The sequence below is a fragment of the Ambystoma mexicanum genome, chromosome 1q (genome assembly GCF_040938575.1).
Source record: "Ambystoma mexicanum isolate Mex_15411 chromosome 1q, UKY_AmexF1_1, whole genome shotgun sequence".
Lineage (NCBI taxonomy): Eukaryota > Metazoa > Chordata > Amphibia > Caudata > Ambystomatidae > Ambystoma > Ambystoma mexicanum.
This window is the reverse complement of record NC_090922.1, coordinates 1555723728-1555738537: the sequence shown is the minus strand read 5'-3', so window position 1 is coordinate 1555738537 and position 14810 is coordinate 1555723728. Positions and strand designations below refer to the sequence as shown.

General features: G+C 47.2%; 1 protein-coding gene across 1 annotated transcript in view; it reads right to left on the bottom strand.

Moving 5' to 3' along the window:
• Positions 1 to 692: 692 nt before the first annotated feature.
• Positions 693 to 14810, bottom strand: part of LOC138552311 (zinc finger protein 432-like) — a 694217-nt gene continuing 680099 nt past the window's right edge. The window contains exon 2 of the mRNA XM_069642529.1: positions 693 to 1524. Coding sequence (XP_069498630.1) covers positions 808 to 1524 — 717 coding nt within the window. The 3' untranslated portion in view covers positions 693 to 807. The remainder of the gene's footprint in view (positions 1525 to 14810) is intronic.

Sequence of the window (14810 nt, the reverse complement as noted above, 5' to 3'; positions counted from 1 at the left end):
CATCTTTCGTAGGGTCCTTAGAGAGGTCGACCTATTGGGAATATAGTCAAAAGATGATTCTTCACTTTGAAAGACTTATTACATTCAGACCATGTCTATGGATTCTCTCCAGTATTATGTATTTTGCTTAAACTAATTATCACATTGAGGACATGCATATGGCCTCAACTCAGTGTGGTTTCTCAGAGGTAACACCTAATTATGCTTTTCCTTGAAAGCTTTATCACATTCAGAACATGAATGTGTCTTCACACAGTGTGATTTCTCTGATGTCCAAAGAGATGGGGCCTCATTAGGACCCTGGCGGAGAGGGTGTTACGCCAGCGTAGTGCATGGCGTACCTCTCCGCCATACTACGAGTTCCCGTAGCGCCATGGCGGCCTTTTCCGCCTGGTTTTACCAGGCGGAGAAAACCATGGCGCTACGGGACCTCGTTGTTAATTACGCCACCGTATTTTACGGTGGCGTAATTAACTCCTTCCCCACTCCCATTATACCCTATGGGGCAAAAATGGGAATGGGGAAGGGCAGAATGGGGATTGGGGATTTACCGCTCCGCCGAGGTCGGAATGGGGCGGTAAATCCGCCAACCCCCATGGCGCTATCGGCGGCTTTCCGCCATGCTTCGCGGTGCATTTAGCACCGCGAAGTCCGCCTGGGTCCTAATGAGGCCCATGGTCTTTTCTCTTGAAAGCCTTATCACATTGAGGACATGAATATGTCTTCACACAGTGTGATTTCTCTGATGTCCCAAGAGATGGTCTTTTCTCTTGAAAGCCTTATCACATTGAGGACATGAATATGTCTTCACACAGTGTGATTTCTCTGATGTCCCAAGAGATGGTCTTTTCTCTTGAAAGCCTTATCACATTGAGGACAAGCATATGGTTTCTCGCCAGAGTGATTTCTCTGATGAATCAATAGATGATCTTTTCTCTTGAAAGCCTTATCACATTGACAACAAGCATATGGTTTCTCCCCAGAGTGATTTCTCTGGTGTATCACAAGTATATCATGTCGTTTGAAAGCCCTATCACATTCAGGACATGCATATGGATTCTCTCCAGTGTGATTTCTCTGATGTACCACTAAATTATGTTTTCCCTTAAAAGTTTTATCGCATTCAGAACATGGATATGGTTTCTCCCCGGTGTGATTCCTCTGATGTACTATTAGATGACTTTTTAACATGAAAGACATATCACATTCAGAACATGCATATGGCTTCTCCCCAGTGTGACTTCTCTGATGTATCAATAGATGACTCTTCACTCTGAAAGACTTTTCACATTCAGAACATACATATGGCTTCTCTCCAGTGTGATTTCTCTGATGTATCAATAAATTACCCTTCTGCATAAATGATTTATCACATTCAGAACATGCAAATGGTTTCACCCCGGTGTGAGTCCTCTGATGTATCAATAGATTACTCTTCACCGTGAAAGACTTTTCACATTCAGAACATGTATATGGTTTCACCCCAGTGTGATTCCTCTGATGTATCACAAGTTGACCCTTTTCCTTGAAAGCCTTATCACATTGAGGACATGCATATGGTTTCTCTCCCGTGTGACTTCTCTGATGTATCAATAGATGATCCTTTCTCTTGAAAGCCTTATCACATTCCGAGCATGTATATGGTTTCTCTGCAGCGCAATTTCTCTGATGTCGCAATAGATTACTTGTTTCTTTAAAAGTTTGGTCACGTTCAGAACCTTTATGTTCTTTCTCTTTGGTGTTTAATCTCTGATGTTGCCATATGGGACCTGTTTCACTGAAAGAAGCTGCACATTCTGAATGTTCAAAATATACCTCCATTGTTAAAAAGTGATTTCTTTGTAAGTAGCTCCTTGTCAAAATAACAATATTTATATGATGTCTGAATCCCTGAATGTCAAAAATGAACCTCTATCCTCAGCCAGACCAGGCACGTTTTACAATAGAACCTTTCTACGCCCAGAGTGTGGTTTCTAGCCATGCATGCATGTTTTGTGGGCTTTACTCACTGTCAGCTGCCACTGGAACATCAAGATCTATTGACTAGCACCACAGCAAGGCTGCTGTTGATTCTGAAGCATCAAGTCCAAAGCAGGTGTTGAGCAACTGTTTCATACTAAATGTGGGGGATTAGTGTCTTTTCCTTGACAATATTTGGTAACCAGGTTCTACAAATCCCAATGCATGAAGAAGCCCTGCCTCTACTTTAAACTGGCAGCCATTTTCATCTCCTCGCTCTATTCATCTTCTCTCCTCTCTCCAGTATAGATTCACTGGTCTACCATTAGATTATGTCCTGAAGACTTGTCACAGCCAGTGAACCTGTATAGTCGCATTCCTTTGTGGCACGCAAGAAGCGTCAGCAGATGGTCAATTGTATTGAATTTTTGGCACGCATGTTCATTTGCAAAGTGCCTCTTGATAGTCTCTCTTTAGTGTATTCTTTAAAGTTGTGTGTCTCCCTTTACAGAGGAGGATTGTCCCATTTAGTACATTTATATTGACTCTCTTGAGGTTAGTACCTCCTGTGTGGGTACTCCCCTACGCAGGCACTTATCGCTACAGCACATAATTCTGCATATGTGTATAATACAATGGCCGAAGCCCCCTTTAGTCGTACAGTGATGTTTTATGGTCGGACACAGATGGCGTCCTTATTGATTGGCATTGACTGGACATAGGAACTAGATCTGTGTTCAAATCGTTAATAATTTGAGTCTCTTTTTGAGTGAATTTCCTTCAGAGTCTGTATATTTCTCCCACAGCAATAGGATCTAAGTGGGGAGCGACTGATGAGCATGAAATCTCTCCTAAGACGCAGTTATTAGAAGAGACCATTTTTATAAAAAATCTTTTTTTAAACATTTCATTTTTTTCCATGTCCTGTTTGAAGGAAAAAGAAAAACAGGATTAGTGTTCCATAATCAACAACTACATATGTATTGCTATAAAAATCATATGTCAAAAGGGAAAAGTCATGTCTCAACTTTATTATTATTATTTATTTGTTTTAGTTCATTAGGAACTAAATTTCAAACAAACACCAATAAACATAAAACCTTAACAATTCATCATAATCACTGTGTTGGTTCATACACTTATTGTCACATTTCATTTCTAAAAGCCACACATACAACATTCAAGTCACTCTACAACATTTTTACTAAACCCATTTTCGATGATCTGGATCATCTCGGTATCACCTACACCAACTAGGCAGATGATACCCAGATCCTCCTCCCGCTTTCAGGGGATTATGGGAAGGATTTGGCCTTGGTGAATAGAGTGTACATCATCATCCAGGCATGGATGGCCTCGCATGGTCTATGCCTGAATGATAAAACTGAACTCATCATCTTGGGTACCCCCTCTAATCTAAAAAAAATAGGATCTGACTATTCCTCATTCATAATTGATGTTAAATGTTAAAGGTATTTGTACCGCGCACCGTCACCAACGGAATTGGTCCCAAGGCACTCTGGCAGATCTGTAAACGATAAGGGGGGGGGTGGGTTAGTAAGGTGAAGAGGGAGTAGGATAGTGAGAGGAGTGGTGTTCTGTTGGCAGCTTCAACTCGGTATACACCGGATGCTGAGCTTTGGTGCGGGTATTGGATCAGTATCAGTCCGCGTGTGCTGTTGCTCCGGCTTATGTGTTGTTGCAGTGTTGTGAAGTGCGTGTGGCTTGTGGTGCGAGAGATGGTTGTGTGAGTTTTTGAGTGAGATAAGTATGCAGAGTTTGAGGTTATATTGGTTAGTGGGTTACCTGACCTTTAGCATGCTAACATTCACAGTATTGTCTAAGCGTGGCACTTGTTGGCCTTTACAATCCTATCTAGAAGTGGCACAGGCCACTGTTCAGAATTCTATCTAGGTGTGGGCATGCCAACATTCACAATCCTATCTAGATGCGGCGCAGGCCACTGTTCAGAATTCTATCTAGGTGTGGACATGCTAATGTTCACAGTCTACCTAAGTGTGGACATGCTAATATTCACAATTCTATCTAAGTGTGGACATGCTAATATTCACAACTCTATCTAGATGCGACGCAGGCCAATGTTCACCATTCTATGTGTGGACATGCCAACATTCACAATTCTAAGTGTGGACATGCTAATATTCACAATTCTATCTAAGTGTGGACATGCTAATATTCACAATTCTATCTAGGTGTGGACATGCCAACATTCACAATTCTATCTAAGTGTGGACATGCTAATATTCACAATTTTATCTAGATGCGACGCAGGCTGGTGTTCACAAAATATTCACGATTCTATCTAAGTGTGGACATGCTAATATTCACAATTTTATCTAGATGCGACGCAGGCTGGTGTTCACAATTCTATCTAGGTGTGGACATGCTAATATTCACGATTGATGGCAATAGCATTAAAGTAGAACACGATGTACAAACATTAGGCTTTTATCTTGACTCAAACCTCTCATTCGCCAAACAGGTCAATTCCTTAGCATCCTCTACGGCTTACACGTGCAAACTTATTCGCACCGGCAAGCCATTTCTCTCTGACAATAGCTGCACCATCCTGGCCAGAGCCCTCATCCTGTCTCGCCTGGACTACTGCAATGCCCTCTATCTAGGATCGACTAAAGCTACTAACAGAAGAATCCAAATATTACAAAACAACGCCCTTAGAGCGGCATTAGGCATTTCCAGAAGAGACAACATCTCCGAGTGCTGCCGACAGAACAACTGGCTCCCAACCAATGACAAAATCCTTCTAAAAACCTTGTTGCTCACCCACAAATCTCTCAACAATGCTGCCCCCATCTACCTGGCCGAGAGATTCCATAATCAGACCTCCCTGAGACCACATAGGTCAGCTAATAGAGATTGCCTATCCATACCTAGTTTCAAACGCTCCACAATCGGAAGCAACAGCTTCCCCGTGAAAGCAGCCAAACTGTGGAACTCATTGCCTCCCACACTGAGAATAGACCAATCTTACCAAAACTTCAGATCTAACATTATTATGTGGCTGAAATCTAATGACCAGTAAACGATAACTCCTGCTCAGCAAGCAGCCAGGATTCACTGCTGCGGTACCTATTCCTGTATGGAGTGTATCCTTCCTGGACCTGCTACCCTTGTGGTAACTACTACTGACCTACACTTATATGTATCTCCGTCCACCCGGTTATATGCATAAACACTTTAAACCTTGTATATATTGCTTCTGTAAGATGTTTGTATCATTTGTATATACATACATATATTTGTACATACATACATATATTTGTACATATTGGTATTTGTATCTTATGCTTGTAAATAGTTACCAGCCATATTTACCTTCTTGTAATTAATGACTTGTATGTAAATTGTATACCTCTCTGTTGTAACTAAGCCTTGCATATAGTTGTAACTGCTGCGCCCTGTTACCCCCGGGTATGATGCGCATTATAAATAATAAAACAAACAAACAAACAAACATTAACTAATATTAATAAATTCCTAAAAGCAATGTACAAGCATATTCCAAAATAGTATTATACATTTACAAATACATCACATTTGAGATTAAGAAGGTGTGTGCATTCCCCAACCAGAACCAGCACTGGCCCCTCATTAATAGTCGAAACAGGACTATGTGAACTGATTCAACCTCTGTTATATGATACCATAGTCCGAACAGTGCTATGTGAACTGATTCAGCCTCTGTTATATGGCACCATAGTCGAAACAGGGCTATGTGAAATGATTCAGACTCTGTTATATGACACCATAGTCGAAACAGGGCTATGTGAACTGATTCAGCTTCTGTTATATGACGCCATAGTCAAAACCGGGCTATGTGAACTGATTCAGTCTCTGTTATATGACACCTAGTCAAAACAGGGCTATGTGAACCGATTCAGCCTCTGATATATGATACCTTAGTCAAAACAGGGCTATGGGAACTGATTCAGTCTCCGTTATATGACACCATAGTCGAAACAGGGCTATGTGAACTGATTCAGTCTCTGTTATATGACATCATAGTCGGAACAGGGCTATGTAAACTGACTCAGTCTCTGTTATATTGTTAAACAGTAATTATATAGTGCCTCCTTATATTTATATTGGCCTAAACCCAATCGCTTTACACAGAAAACCGCGTTGCAAAGTTACGACTTTTGGGTTAACTTCGCCGTCATTTTAAGATTTGTCCGCCATTTTGATTTCTACTCGTGTGTTCTTCGTTCTAAGATGGTGGACTATGTTTTCAGCTTGCAACCAAGCCTCCTGAACTTTGAGTTCTGTTAATGTTTAGGCTTATCCGAGAGCCATCTGTTTAGACTAGGTAAAGAGACCTTGCGCTCCATATGAACTGTCATCTAAGTATTGTCTGCGCACATAAGACTCATCCTTGTATAAACGTTGGGACAATGAAGAACAAACCTCGAGTGTATACTCAGGCTGAACTGCATTGTGCAGAAATGTAGAACAAGGCTTACCGCGGGATCTGAGAACATACATCACCATTGTACCTTCATGGAAATGTAAACATGTGTAATCCTTTGCATAATATTGGATGATCCGTATGTGAACTAGGCACGGACTCTAGACCACGAATTATTAACATGTAGAGAGGCTGGACAATATTACACGAAATTGTATATAAAAGCACAAATGTTTCAATGCCCAGCACTCTCACACCTCTCTCTGTCGGGCTAGTACACATTGTGGGGTGTTGAGAGCCAGATAGCTATCTGTTTCTTTGTAAACTGTACAGTAATAAAAGATCTGTGAATCTTTTTAGCCCGTGATTTCTGTATTTTCTTTGTGGTACTCAGCCTCGATATTTCTCTTTTCTGTGAATATGATACCATAGTCGAAACAGGGCTATGTAAACTGATTCAGCCTCTGTGTTAAAGCAGTAATTCTAGAATTGCACTGACTTAATCCACTCGTACCAGCTCACAAATTGCCCCAGTGTATTCATGTAAATAGGGCCTAGTTTGATGCACTTGCTAAAAACATGCTGTGCAGTTTCCTGCATTTTTGCTAATCTGCATATGCGGCATAATCTATCTATAATATCTTTTATATAGCGCCAAATCGCCCTTACGCCTCAAGGCGCTCACATAGACACGAAACAGACAACTAACAAGAATGAATCTGTGCTCAATAGGGATCTTAGGGTAGGCGCATAGTAGAATCAGAAGTCGCAGCTGATTCGTGCGTCAGTGAAGAATTATGTTTCGTACCGCCAGGCTAGGGCATTGCAATACATATGTTTGCGGCTTTAAATACGCGTGTTTAACACAGGACACATACTTATAATTCTGCAAAGTGCTCATGTGGTCATAGTTATTGACCCAATCCCATTGTTCAACTCTGTTCCTGTACACCCTCTTCAGGGTGTCAAAACCAGTCCTCCACGCAAAGTCTGCTTGCCAGTCAATTTTGACGAAACATTCATCATTCAATTGACTAAAGCTGATGTCCCTACTGTGTCCTGCGAGCTCTTTGTCATGGTGGCTGTTTAACCGGTTCAGTAAGGGATACGGGGGTCCCTTCTGGATTTAATATAAGGAGCCCCTCTATGTATCATGGCTTGACTTCCAAGGCACACCAGGCCGAGTTCCAGTCTAATATACTCCACAGGAGTGCCAGGGCCCAGGTTCAATACACTTCTCCAGAATACCCCCTATAGTTTATTAAGCCAGTAGGAATCCCTCAATGGCAGGGCCTCCTGCCCATGCAACATTGCTGGGCAGAAGCCGTGTTTGTAAAGCTGCAGGATTCCGCCAAAGGCATAGCCTGCTGTATGTGCAGAAAAAATGTTAATCATTTGCGTGAGTAGTCGAGCCTTACACTTTTCCCCCCTTTTATGTGGGCATAACCTCCACTTGTGGACTAGTCCCTACCCGAATACTGGTAATGTTCCACATATACAATGTTACCCAGATCAAAGCCCAACACCACCCAATGTATTTTATGGCCAACCACCAACACAGCCTTGATTTTGCTCATGTTTATCGGAATAACGTTTGCAACAGTATAATCCAACAAACCGAATCACCCTATCAGTGCGGTCCATCAGAACCAAGTCATCCGCATATAAGATGCACTTTACTTTACTTTAATACATTTGTCATGCATGTTCCATGGACCCGTAGGCTTAAGGGCACAACAGGACACAACAAGGAACACAGAAATTCTGCAGACATGCGCGGATAACGGAGGCGAGAGAGGGCATGACCCTAGGCTCCTAGGCAACCAGAAGGGTCTTCAGCACGAGGTGGGTCTAACTCCCAGTTTTAGGGGGCAGCCATATTTGTTTAGACGTGCGGGTAAGTCTGCCAGATACAGATTAAACAGCGCACAACCTTGCTTAACTCCCCTGTCTGTCCAAATCAGATCAGGTATTACACCTTTGTTGTCCAAGCACACCCGAACTCCCATGTGAGTGTGTAGACCCACTAAAGTTGCCAGTAGCCCTAATGGTACGATGAACAGTGTCAAACGCGGTGCCAGAATCTCCATAGATTAGTTACAGAGCTGGGTTTCCCCGCCCGCTGCCTCTGGAATCAGGCTGTCCATTAGCCTGATATTGTGGGTAGCAGCAGAACCCGGATGAAACCCTGTCTGTAATGGGTCCAGAATGTTGTTCTCTGTCACCCAGTTTTGCAGAATGGTCAGGATGAAAAAAAGCAAACACCTTACCAGTCACATCTAGGAGGGAGAGAAGTCTGTAATTTGATGGCAACTCCCTGTCCCCTTTCTTAGAGACTGGGAACAATAGTGCATGTTGCCAGGACGTAGGTGCATCAGTGTCCATAAAGACTTTGTCAAACAGTATTTTTAAAACCCTTAACCATGGACCGGCATTAGCCTTCAGGACAGCGTTCGGAAGGCCATTGGGAGCAGGGGACCTTGAGCTCTTTAGCTGAATGATGGTGGAGCGAACGTCATCCACCTCAATAGCAAGAGGCCAAGGACCACCCTTCCAGTGGTTTACTTCCACCTTACGGGGAGCCCCAGTACGTTCACTGAGGCATTCCAGCCACCTGTGGCCACTCTTAGATGAACAGGAAGGGGACCTACTATCTCCCTTGGCCAAGGTGAAAATCGGCCATATAGATCTCGGCCTCCCACTACATAATGCGTTAAACGTCCGCTGTCATTGGACGCTATGAACCAAGAAGCGTTGTCTTTTATGGCATAACCTATAGTTCTGTTTAATCTTCCTGGCCTTGGCCTCTGCCTCCCCCACTGGTCACTCTGCCACTTTCATCCTCCTAAAGCTCCCTCTCATTAACCGTTTGGCATCACAGATGTTGATGTCAAAGATATGTACATGATCAAAGGATGATGTGGGAATGGCGAAAGGATGATGTGGGAATGGTCACAGGATGATGTGGGAATGGTCAGAGGATGATGTGGGAATGGTCAGAGGATGATGTGGGAATGGTCACAGGATGATGTGGGAATGGTGAAAGGATGATGTGGAAATGGTCACAGGATGATGTGGGAATGGTCACAAGATGATGTGGGAATGGTCAATTGGCAGTTGTTTAGTGCTTTCAGTGTTAATCTTGTTCATGATACAGAGTTACTCTAGTCACTTAACTCATTGTCCTCTATACACTACAGTAGTATTCCAGTATTTCATAAAACCAGTTTTATAAGTTAGAACCGCAAAGTGAATCGCAGTGTTTTTTGTGTTTGAAACTCTGCTGCCGGCTGGATGTGTTTTTCCATTCCTGTGGAGTATCTAACCACTGTCACTTTAATTTCCTGGGGAGTTAAAAGCTCAGCTCCAACGCAAAGTGAATCGCAGTGTTTCTAGTGTTCATTGGTGTTCCTCAGGAGGAGGGGGTGCTTGGAGTGGATCCCCATTCGGTGCCGGTGGGCCGGGGGGAGTAGGTGTGTGAAAAGTGATGAGCAGACCCTGCTGGGCAGCCGTCTTAAGGTAAAACATGTACATCTGCTTATGTCGAAGTGAACTGGGGTTTGTGACTGTGTCTGAAGGCTGTCCATCAGGACTAGAGATCGGCTGTGCTGTGGCTTCCTACACCGAGCTGTGCACAAGTGCTCCATCGCCACAGCCATCCTGTGACACCTTGGAGCGCAGCAGGAAGTGAGGGGGTAAGTGGCTGTGCCTGCACCAAAAACATTGCCATCATGCCGGGCAAAGTGGTGAACAGGGGCCGCAATTACAATTCACGTAAGGGCAAGACTTAATTATGGCAAAACCGGTGCTTGTGGTGGAAATGTGTTAAGCGACTCCCTGGGGCTGCCGAATAAAACACCCACCACAGTGCAAAGAGTGCCCTCTGACCACCACAGGGAACATTACAGACTCTTATCAGCCTGCACAGGTTGGTGCCAACAAGGGCAGTGCACCAAAATTGAGTGACCCCGCCGCAGAGGGGTACTGTTAGTAGCTGTAACTCAGATTTTGGGGGCATAGATAATTAGCAATATGCTATACTTTGCAAAAATCAGCTGCGCGAGGCATGAAAATCCAAACACAGCTGGAGGCACGATGGTGCCAGGCTCGGCTAACGAGGCAAATTCAGTGATGTTTCACCCTGACCCTGTATCTCCCCCGGGGCAAGGAATACCAGCAACACCTAACCTATTCCCGGCGCACCCTGGGGACAGGGCGATCGGGCAGAATTTCCAGCAAGAGGGGTCTCTTAGTAGTGGGCACTTGGGTGAGGCGGATGTTAACGTCGCTGTAAAGATACTGCTCACGCTCTGTGGTGTAACCCTTGAGGAGCTTGGGAAGCAGGTGGAGTGATTGCTTCTGTTCACCAAAAGATACAGGCTGTGAATGCCCCTGCCCTGAGGTCCCTGGAACAGGTTCCTGAGGAGGCTGAAGTCATCACTATTGCCCCCACCCTTCAGAACATGGGCCCGCTGCTCAGGAAGATCCCTGCCCTGAGGACCCTGGAACAGGTTCCTGAGAAGGCTGAAGTCATCACTGTTGCCCCCACCCTCCCACTGCTCAGGAATGCCCCTGCCCTGAGGTCCCTGGAACAGGTTCCTGAGGAGGCTGAAGTCATCACTATTGCCCCACCCTTCAGAACATGGGCCCCGCTGCTCAGGAATGCCCCTGGCCTGAGGTCCCTGGAACAGGTTCCTGAGGAGGCTGAAGTCATCACTGTTGTCCCCACCCTCCCGCTGCTCAGGAATGCCCCTGCCCTGAGGTCCCTGGAACAGGTTCCTGAGGAGGCTGAAGTCATCACTATTGCCCCACCCTTCAGAACATGGGCCCCGCTGCTCAGGAATGCCCCTGGCCTGAGGTCCCTGGAACAGGTTCCTGAGGAGGCTGAAGTCATCACTGTTGTCCCCACCCTCCCGCTGCTCAGGAATGCCCCTGCCCTGAGGTCCCTGGAACAGGTTCCTGAGGAGGCTGAAGTCATCACTATTGCCCCACCCTTCAGAACATGGGCCCCGCTGCTCAGGAATGCCCCTGGCCTGAGGTCCCTGGAACAGTTTCCTGAGGAGGCTGAAGTCATCACTATTGCCCCACCCTTCAGAACATGGGCCCCGCAGCTCAGAAAGGTCCCTGCCTGGGGTCCCTGGAACAGGTTCCTGAGGAGGCTGAAGTCATCACTATTGCCCCCACCCTTCATAACATGGGCTCCGCTGCTCAGGAATGCCCCTGCCTTGAGGTCCCTTGAACAGGTTCCTGAGGAGGCTGAAGTCATCACTATTGCCCCCACCCTTCAGAACATGGGCCCGCTGCTCAGGAAGATCCCTGCCCTGAGGCCCCTGGAACAGGTTCCTGAGAAGGCTGAAGTCATCACTATTGCCCCCACCCTCCCGCTGCTCAGGAATGCCCCTGCCCTAAGGTCCCTGGAACAGGTTCCTGAGGAGGCTGAAGTCATCACTATTGCCCCCACCCTTCATAACATGGGCCCCGCTGCTCACGAATGCCCCTGCCCTGAGGTCCCTGGAACAGGTTCCTGAGGAGGCTGAAGTCATCACTATTGCCCCCACCCGTCAGAACATGGAGGCTGTGAATGCCCCTGCCCTGAGGTCCCTGGAACAGGTTCCTAAGGAGGCTGAAGTCAGCACTATTGCCCCCACCCTTCAGAACATGGGGCCGCTGCTCAGGAAGATCCCTGCCCTGAGGTCCCTGGAACAGGTTCCTGGAAGGCTGAAGTCATCACTGTTGCCCCCACCCTCCCGCTGCTCAGGAATGCCCCTGCCCTGAGGGCCCTGGAACAGGTTCCTGAGGAGGCTGAAGTCATCACTATTGCCCCACCCTTCAGAACATGGACCCCGCTGCTCAGGAAGGCCCCTGCCCTGAGGTCCCTGGAACAGGTTCCTGAGGAGGCTGAAGTCATCACTATTGCCCCCACTCTTCAGAACATGGAGGCTGTGAATGCCCCTGGTCTGAGGTCCCTGGAACAGGTTCCTAAGGGGGCTGAAGTCATCACTATTGCCCCACCCTTCAGAACATGGGCCCCGCTGCTCAGGAATGCCCCTGGCCTGAGGTCCCTGGAACAGTTTCCTTAGGAGGCTGTAGTCATCACTATTGCCCCACCCTTCAGAACATGGGCCCCGCAGCTCAGGAAGGTCCCTGCCTGGGGTCCCTGGAACAGGTTCCTGAGGAGGCTGAAGTCATCACTATTCAGAACATGGGCTCCGCTGCTCAGGAATGCCCCTGCCCTGAGGTCCCTTGAACAGGTTCCTGAGGAGGCTGAAGTCATCACTATTGCCCCCACCCTTCAGAACATGGGCCCGCTGCTCAGGAAGATCCCTGCCCTGAGGTCCCTGGAACAGGTTCCTGAGAAGGCTGAAGTCATCACTATTGCCCCCACCCTCCCGCTGCTCAGGAATGCCCCTGCCCTGAGGTCCCTGGAACAGGTTCCTGAGGAGGCTGAAGTCATCACTATTGCCCCACCCTTCAGAACATGGGCCCCGCTGCTCAGGAATGCCCCTGGCCTGAGGACTCTGGAACAGGTTCCTGAGAAGGCTGAAGTCATCACTATTGCCCCACCCTTCAGAACATGGGCCCCAAAGCTCAGGAAGGTCCCTGCCCTGAGGTCCCTGGAACAGGTTCCTGAGGAGGCTGAAGTCATCACTATTGCCCCCACCCTTCATAACATGGGCCCCGCTGCTCAGGAATGCCCCTGCCCTGAGGTCCCTTGAACAGGTTCCTGAGGAGGCTGAAGTCATCAGTATTGCCCCCATCCTTCAGAACATGGGCCCGCTGCTCAGGAAGGTCCCTGCCCTGAGGTCCCTGGAACAGGTTCCTGAGGAGGCTGAAGTCATCACTATTGCCCCCACCCTTCAGAACATGGAGGCTGTGAATGCCCCTGCCCGGAGGTCCCTGGAACAGGTTCCTGAGGGGGCTGAAGTCATCACTATTGCCCCCACCCTTCAGAACATGGAGGCTGTGAATGCCCCTGCCCTGAGGTCCCTGGAACAGGTTCCTGAGGAGGCTGAAGTCATCACTATTGCCCCCACCCTTCAAAACATGGAGTCTGTGAATGCTCCTACCCTGAGGTCCCTGGAACAGGCTCCTAAGGGGGCTGACGTCATCACTATTGCCCCCACCCTTCAGAACATGGAGGCTGTGAATGCCCCTGGCCTGAGGTCCCTGGAACAGGTTCCTCAGGAGGCTGAAGTCATCACTATTGCCCCCACCCCTCAGAACATGGAGGCTGTGAATGCCCCTGCCCTGAGTGTCATGAACCTTCGAACACGCCCCTTCTGGGCCTCCTGGTCCCTGACACGTCGGGGCTTACACGCTGTTGTACGTCCAACATGGCTGCAAGCACAGAACGCTGCCTACCAGCCTTCACGTCCTATGTAGCACAGTCTATAAATTAGCCACACCCCCGTGGCTCCGCGCGTCTCAATGCTACCGATAGCTGTGGTTAGACGTGTGCTCCGTAGTTCGTTTTCGTGGAACTGTGTTGTTTCCTGGTTCCTGGACTCTCCACCTTACCTTCTGCCTTCTCTCCTTTTTATTCTGACTTTTCCCCGGATTCCGTGCACCCGCCGCCGAGTACTCTTTCTCCTTATCCTGGACTTCCTGGAGTTTCTCATTGATCCCGGACGTAGAAGCTGAACGAACACTGGAAGCCGAAGACGGCCGAGCGGGCTTGTACAAGACCCGGACCGTACGGAAGAAAACCCCGCCTAAGGATTCCGCAAAGCAGCGAAACAGGTGAGAAGGGGGAAACCTGTGACAGATTGAGACGCCACCTGACCGAAGTCGATACAGACATGGAGGCGGCCATCCAAGATCTTATGCGCGGCATGCAAGAGTTAACGACCGAAGTGCAAAACCTAAAGGCAGAGAATGCCGCGCTAAAACAATTAGTCTTATTGCGCGATACTGCCACGAAGGAAAGTGTAATATTGGGTGGCATTGTAGATAAATACGATGGGTCAGCAAAGAACCTTCGTGGATTCCTTGATTCCCGTTTGGTCCACTTTACCTTTAAGCCCTATTATTTCTCTACCCCTAGGGCTAAGGTGGGCTTTATCATCTCACACCTTTACGGGAATGCATTAACCTGGGCCACACCTTTAGTTAATGCCAGAGATGCCCTCCTGGATTATTATGACGGGTTCATTCAAGCCCTTAAGACCATGTTTGACCGCCCAGAATAGGTCTATACTGCTCAGGAACGTCTACTCGATTTCCAGCAGGGCTCCCAGGATATGCTCACGTATGTAACACTATTCAAACAGTTGGCTAAAGAAGCGGATTGGTCCTCTGAAGCCTGTTTCACTCTCTTTCAAAGAGGGCTAAACAAAGAAGACATCAAGGATGAACTAGCCAGAGTGGCACGTCCAAGTTCTTACCAAGCCCTTATGGATCTCGC